Genomic DNA, 6,625 nt, shown 5'->3' on the forward strand with positions numbered 1-6,625 from the left:
AACAGAATGGGTATAAAGATAATAAAATGTCCTAAAATAGATTTGCCTGGGAAGTGCCGTAAGACATGGAGAAGGAAGCTGTGGGGGAGAGAAGTGAGAATGGTCTAATCAGAGGCATCTTAAGCGGCCTGAACTCCAAGTCAGGATGATTTAGAGTTTTTATTGAGAGAACAGATGGAAGATGAGAGCATTTCTTGATGCAGAATGGCACTTCTTGGGCACTCATATGCTGCACAATATAGCATTATATCAATCTTCTTATAGCTCAAGATATAAATAAAATGAAGAATGTATTCAAACTCTTCTATTTGCCAGCAACCTCCCTTGGGTTGCTAACACGGAGGGGAAAACAGTAGGAGAACGGAGGCTATAAGAAAAATCAAGAGCGACTAATGTGACCCGATTGCTACTATTTATTTAATAGAACAGTCATTATTTTCTTTCTTCAACATATGTGTCTGATAATGAAGCAAAAAGAAAGGAAAATAACTATCAATGTGCCACTTCAGAAGCACACAAACATTTGCTAGCTTTTTCATTTTATTGATGTTCTTTTAATATATGTACTTACGATTAAACTAGTGCTCAAGGACTAACAGCACAGACAGCAATTCTGGGTTAGGGTTTTGGCTTTTTTTTTTTTTTTAAATACAGGCTCAATTAGATGGAGAACAGAGATGAAACTGTTGTCAAACATAAAAATATGAATTGAATTTCTTCCTTTTCGATGGATCTTTAACATTGACTTGACCATATGGACACTGCAGAAGAAATAAAACAAACTATTATTGAATTATTTCACAGGCATCTTGAAAAAGTACAACACTTCTCATGGTGGAAAAGGAGACTGCTAATCACGTTATATAGATCATTTGAGCTACTGGGTCCTGCAGGCTAAGAGGAGAATAATGGCAACCTCTGGCAAATGGTCCTAATTAGGGTCCAAGAATCACTTCCTAAATGCATCCTTCCAACTTTAAGAATTCTACTGTCAAAAACTCGCTCTTAGAAAATTCTCAAGTCCTCAATTTATGCAAAGCTCTTGATGCGTTTGATTAGAAACAGCTAATGGCCCAGGTAGGAACATACATGAAAGTGAAGGCTTAATTTTTCAATACTGGCTCCAGCCAATACATGCATTTAGTGTTTAGTCCTTAATTGTAAAGTGGGTCAGTTAAAGGAAATAATACCTTACTGCCCCCAAACATAAAGTCGAAGTGGTCTGTAAATAGAGGTTGTTACCTGTTTATAATCTTAACACTGTAACAATTTACCTTACTACTATGCTTTTAAAAAGTTATAGTGACAAACCCAATCCCACTTATTTTTCTTGCTCAGCCTAGGGAAGGATTAGTTAGTTCATCTTAGTCAGTGAACAGAGAGATATATTCACTGAAATACACATTTTAGGAAAGGTACAGCACTAAGTTTGGGGTAGGTAGCTTCATGGTTCTTTTTAAAACACAGTACAAAACAACCACGGAAGGAATGAGAGAAGGAAGGGAAGAAGAAAGGAAAGGAAGGGAGGGAAGGACAGAAGGAGAGAAAAAGGGTGGGAGGGAGGGAGAGAGGGAAGGGGGAGGAATTATTTTCATTTAAAGGAAACCCACTTCACAATGCTGGTCAAATTTCTGTTTATTCAGCTAATAATGAAGACAAAAACACTGTCTGCGATCTAGTTTGTAATATTCTGGATTTCTTTTCCTGTCCTCTTTGTACTTGCCTAGTGAACATGACTTACTTGAAACCTCGTGAAAAGTTTCCTCGTAATAAAGAACTCCCACGAATTTCATATCACAGCATTTCAAGGAACTGATGCTCACAATGAAATGTTACAAAATTCCATTAACTTTAAAGGTCCTGTGTTGGTCCTAAGGACTTCATTGTCCTTGGCTAAAGTAGCTTGTGAAAAGTGCACTCCAGGTCTATTTAGCTTTTTTATTTGACTTGTTTTTCAAATAATAGGTATTTACGAAGTTACAGAAGCACCGAAAACTGCTGCTGTAAGGCGAGAATTTGCTACTCACATGTCTGCAAGCAGAGCCACAGCATTTCCCTCTCTGCAAGTGGGCGAGCCGTGTGAGCACAGTATAGCCAGTAGCTGGATCCACATAGTTTAACTGGCCAGCCTGAAGAATAATGAAATAAAACAATTCATTAATCTCAATATTCAGCGTAGCTCCTCACCATAACTTCTACTCATAAAATACTGCAAAATTTTCTTTAAACAATATTAAACGTCTTCCCAGCAATTTTGGTGGCACTTGCAATTAAAGACCGAATGCATTCCAACATTATATACAATCCAACTTTATGTGACATAAGGAGAAAATATACAGTTTGAGAAAAATGAGAAGTTGATGGAAAAACAAGAACTCCTCTATACCCAATAACTATGCAGCCACTGCTCGGGTATTTTTCATTCAGTTTCTAGGTAACAAGCTTAATAACAGGTGATTTAGATGACTTTAAGAGCTTAAGAGGCTGAAAATGAACTTTCACTCAGAAGTTGCAGTTGCAATTTCAGTACTTAAAATACATGGATAATGATTTAAACTTACAGAAGAGGTGCTAATCAAAACCAACCGTCCTTACAGAAAAGTATTGCCTTGCTATTACTGAACACTTTTCTTTACCTTCATGATGTGTTATTCCATGGCACATTTTACACTATTTTCTTTTTTGGGGTGGGTTGTTAGTTCTGTTTTTACGTGAAAAAAGTATTGTTTTAACATATTAACACTCGCTGCTTTCACAAGTTTGATCAAAAGAAATGTCTACTACACCACTTCTGATGTCAAGGACGCATAGCCTACTGACATTCAAACATGGCTTTTTAGCAGTATCCCAAGTACACTGTGTGCAAAGGAAATAATGCAGTCTATTCTATGGATTTGGGCCATGTGGGGGATATTACTTATCCTCGAGATTTTGTAGAGGAACTTTCTCTTGGGCTTTTCATATAACCCTTTTATTCCGCATCAGTCTTGTATAGAACCTTTTTGTTAAGATATGTGTGACATGTGAATGTCTTCTAACATATTTTTGTATTGCCACAAATTACTTCTTCAGAGTGTCTTCCTTAATGACTAAATATTTTAATCTGGTTGAGAATTTAACCAACTGTGCTTCACGAATAAGGCATGAAGCAAAAAGACACACAGAGTTCAAGTCTAGTCTATGCTAAGGTATTGTAGCCGAGCCACACCCAGGGCAGTCTCAGGGCCAGTCTATAGGGCCTCTCGAATCTTTTGGGACCACAGAAGCCTATTACATGAAACCAGGAGCACTAAACACTACTTTAGAATGACCAATAGTCAAGACCTCACTTCTTTATTTATGAAACCAGTGTTTGAATGCTTGGAAGAAAAACAAAAAAGCACCGGGAGCTCTGTTAGCAGTCTTCACTTTTCATAGTTTCTGGGGGTCTTCTGAGGGCAATTGTCTACCAACTTGGAAGCCTAACAGACACATTGCCACTGCATTTGCGCCTGCTCTCCTGCTTTCTGTGTTGATTTTGAAACTTTGAGCTTGTTGGCTGCCCATACAAACTTGGTTTGTCCTCAGTAAAGGAGCCTCAGGTAATAGTGGCAACAGACAAAGATGTGACAGGAGTGCAGACAGAGGCTGGAAAACAAGATGTTCAGTTATGCAGATCAGTACAGGGACAAAGGTAAGAGACCCATCTGCCTGGAGGTGTGGGAAGAGGACCATTGGGCGAGGAGTTCTGATTTGTTGAAAAAGAGAAACTATGAACTTGGTTTTGGATTTACTTTTGGTCTCCTGGACAGCCATTTCACCTGTGATACTAACACTGATGAAACAAGTGTGGGTTTCCTAAGTGAGAAAAAGTCCTGCTCCTTTCCCAGGCTGATTGGCCTGTCTTTACAAGCCGCTGCTCTTTGCTGTAAAAAGAATGAAACTTTCGCTTATATTTACCACATTTATATGGTGATGTATGGCAACAAAGTGCACATGTTATTTTTAATGGATCAATCAAAAGCTGCCAGTCCTTTCCTGATGAATCTTTATGCAGAAGTTTCAACACTTGAAGGAGCCAACCAGTGGATTCCCAGGGCCTACTAACTGGCAGTGGGGGAAAAAAGGGTCAATTTTAGAAAATCTCCAAGGTTTTCTTCTCCACTCCCTTGGCTCAAGCAACACCAGGTAACTGTACATGAGGCATCAAGTACTGGTCACACACAGTGTATTAAATAGGTTACTTTTACATCGTTTGTGTACCTTCATGCTAGAACTCCTTTGCTGTCTCAAGATAATAAAAATAGAAATCTGCTCCCTTTAGACTTATGTCGTCTGAGGTGTTAGAAACTGTGAGCAGAGGTAAGTTTTGATATTGGGACTAATAAGTGACTGCCACATCCTCCAAACAGAAGAAAACATAGCTCAAGATTGGGAAGAATGTAAACGCCTGATTATAGTTTCCCTTACAATTGTGCCCTGTTAGGGTGGAGAGAAAAGACGAGAGGATAGTAGCAAAAATTGATTTTTTAACAAATTTTTGCATTATTAGTATCACTGGATGGCAAAGTGTTTAACTGATAATAAAGATAAACACACAGCCTATTTTTCCTGTGACTTCTCAGCTCCTCTCTACCTCCTCCATCAATGCCTTAACAATCCCACACACAACACACACACACACACACACACACACACACACACACACACACACACACACAGAGTCATGATGGGTCCTGAACTGCGACCAGAGTTTAGCTCGGACGCTGATCAGAAAGGACCCACACTTAATACAAATACACGTTAACTCTGTGCCCAGAATAGGGAACTAGCCAGTTTTCAAGCGAAAGGGTCGGAGGGGTAAGCGCGCGTGCTTGTCAGAAGCCAGAAGAAGGACTGCGTGGGATTCCAGCGACCTCTCCTTCTGCCGGGGGCGCGCAGGCGCACGGACCCCGGGGCGGGGCCCGGGTGGGGTGGGGCGGGGCGAGGCGAGGCGGGGCCGGGCGGGCAGGAGGGGCCTCACCGCGCACGCGGCCGCGTGCAGGTCCGCGATCCGCCGCTCGGCCGCCGTTAACTCTTCGTTGTCCGGACACTTCCCCTCTCCCTCTAGTCCGCCTTGCGAGCGGGGCCCACAGCCTCTGCCGTCTTCCTCTGAAGCGGAGGCGAGGGTTAAGCTGAGGTGCTGTCGGAACCCTCCTACGACCCAGGGGAGTTTTGGTGGCCGGGAGGCTTGAGGTAGCCTTCCGAGCGCGTGGAGCGCCGACGCTGAGATCTGCCTGGCCGCCATGGCCGCCGCCGGCTCGGAGAGGCGGAGCGCCCAACGCAGGGCCCCGGCGGGGCGGCAGCGCGGGCCTGGGCGCCGGCGCCCGGGTGCCGGGCTGCGCGCTGGGAGGCCGGCGTGGGCCCTCGGGCCTCCGGGCTCGGACTCGGACCCCGCTGCGACCGCCGGGCCTTCCGCATCCGCCGCGGGCCCCACTGCGGAAATAAAATGGACTTCTTAGGCGGCTGATGAAGCCACAGCAAGATGCGGGGACGAGAGTGGGGCCATTTCTAATCTTTGGGCCTAAATTCCAAGTATTCCATTTTCTTCGGTGATGAAAAGTGGACATTTTTTTCTCATGTTATACCTGACTTCAGCATAATCGCCACACCTGTTAAGATGCCAGAAAGTGATCAAAATACCCGAGGTTTGTTTATAACCAGCTTGGGTCTGTTCAGAAAAGGCTGGGTATTTACAGGTAACATGTAGTAGGAAGAAAGTTGGCCTGGCCTAACATGAGAACCAAAAGTGAAATCGCACACTGAATAAGAAAAGCCAGTATTGGGGCGCCTGGGTGGCTCAGTCGTTAAGCATCTGCCTTCAGCTCAGGGCATGAACCCAGGGTAATGGGATCGAGCCACACATCAGGCTCCCCCACTGGGAGCCTGCTTCTTCCTCTCCCACTCCCCCTGCTTGTGTTGCCTCTCTCGATGGCTGTCTCTCTCTCTCTGTCAAATAAATAAATACAATCTTAAAAAAAAAAAAAAAAGAAAAGGCAGTATTTTCATGTTTCTAAATATTTGCAAAATCCGAACTAAAATTATATCTCCTGTCTAAAAGGGAAAAGTTATCCGGGTACTCCCACAAAATTGAATTTGAGAAAATTAGCACAAGCCCAGGTGGCAATTTCGGGTGTCAGAATTAAATTAACACCACTCCCACCCCCACCCTCAGCCCGGGTTTCTGAAAAAGGGTTGAAGAGTAGTCATTTTGTAAGTGTTCTTCAGTTTTGGAGAACTGAGGGCTGGAATTGATCCCTGAGGGCAAGAGGCGATTTTTAGAGTTGCACCAAAGTTTGACTAAGCCACCACAGGGCTATCACCACCCCTTCCCCCGCCTTTTTCTTTTCTTTTCTTTTTTCTTCCTTTTTTTTTTTTTTTTTGGTATCTCCATTTACCATGCAACCCTGCAATTGTATTTGGAATTTTCATAGTAGGTGGTGATTGAACCGACCCTGTTGGTTCATTTAAATCTCATAGCGAATTAATAAATTGGGATCCTATTCTGGAACTCTGTTTCTTTCTGTTGGAATAATAAACTAGTTATCAGGATTTCGAGATTTCTCAGTGATGTGAGAAGAGTTTAAAACCAGGAAAACTTACGACA

At 42.9% G+C, this 6,625-nt stretch overlaps 1 protein-coding gene across 1 annotated transcript; it reads right to left on the bottom strand.

Moving 5' to 3' along the window:
* Nucleotides 1-398: 398 nt before the first annotated feature.
* Nucleotides 399-5,392, bottom strand: C2H1orf53 (chromosome 2 C1orf53 homolog). Its single transcript, XM_045787900.2, has 3 exons — nucleotides 5,003-5,392; nucleotides 2,028-2,129; nucleotides 399-761 (listed from the first exon to the last, which is right to left on the bottom strand). Exons 1-3 carry the CDS (start codon nucleotides 5,264-5,266, stop codon nucleotides 690-692), a joined length of 438 nt encoding a protein of 145 aa, XP_045643856.2. The 5' UTR covers nucleotides 5,267-5,392; the 3' UTR covers nucleotides 399-689.
* Nucleotides 5,393-6,625: the final 1,233 nt, after the last annotated feature.

The sequence above is a fragment of the Ursus americanus genome, chromosome 2, assembly GCF_024610735.1.
Source record: "Ursus americanus isolate L20-20 chromosome 2, mUrsAme1.1.p, whole genome shotgun sequence".
Taxonomy (NCBI): Eukaryota; Metazoa; Chordata; class Mammalia; order Carnivora; family Ursidae; genus Ursus; species Ursus americanus.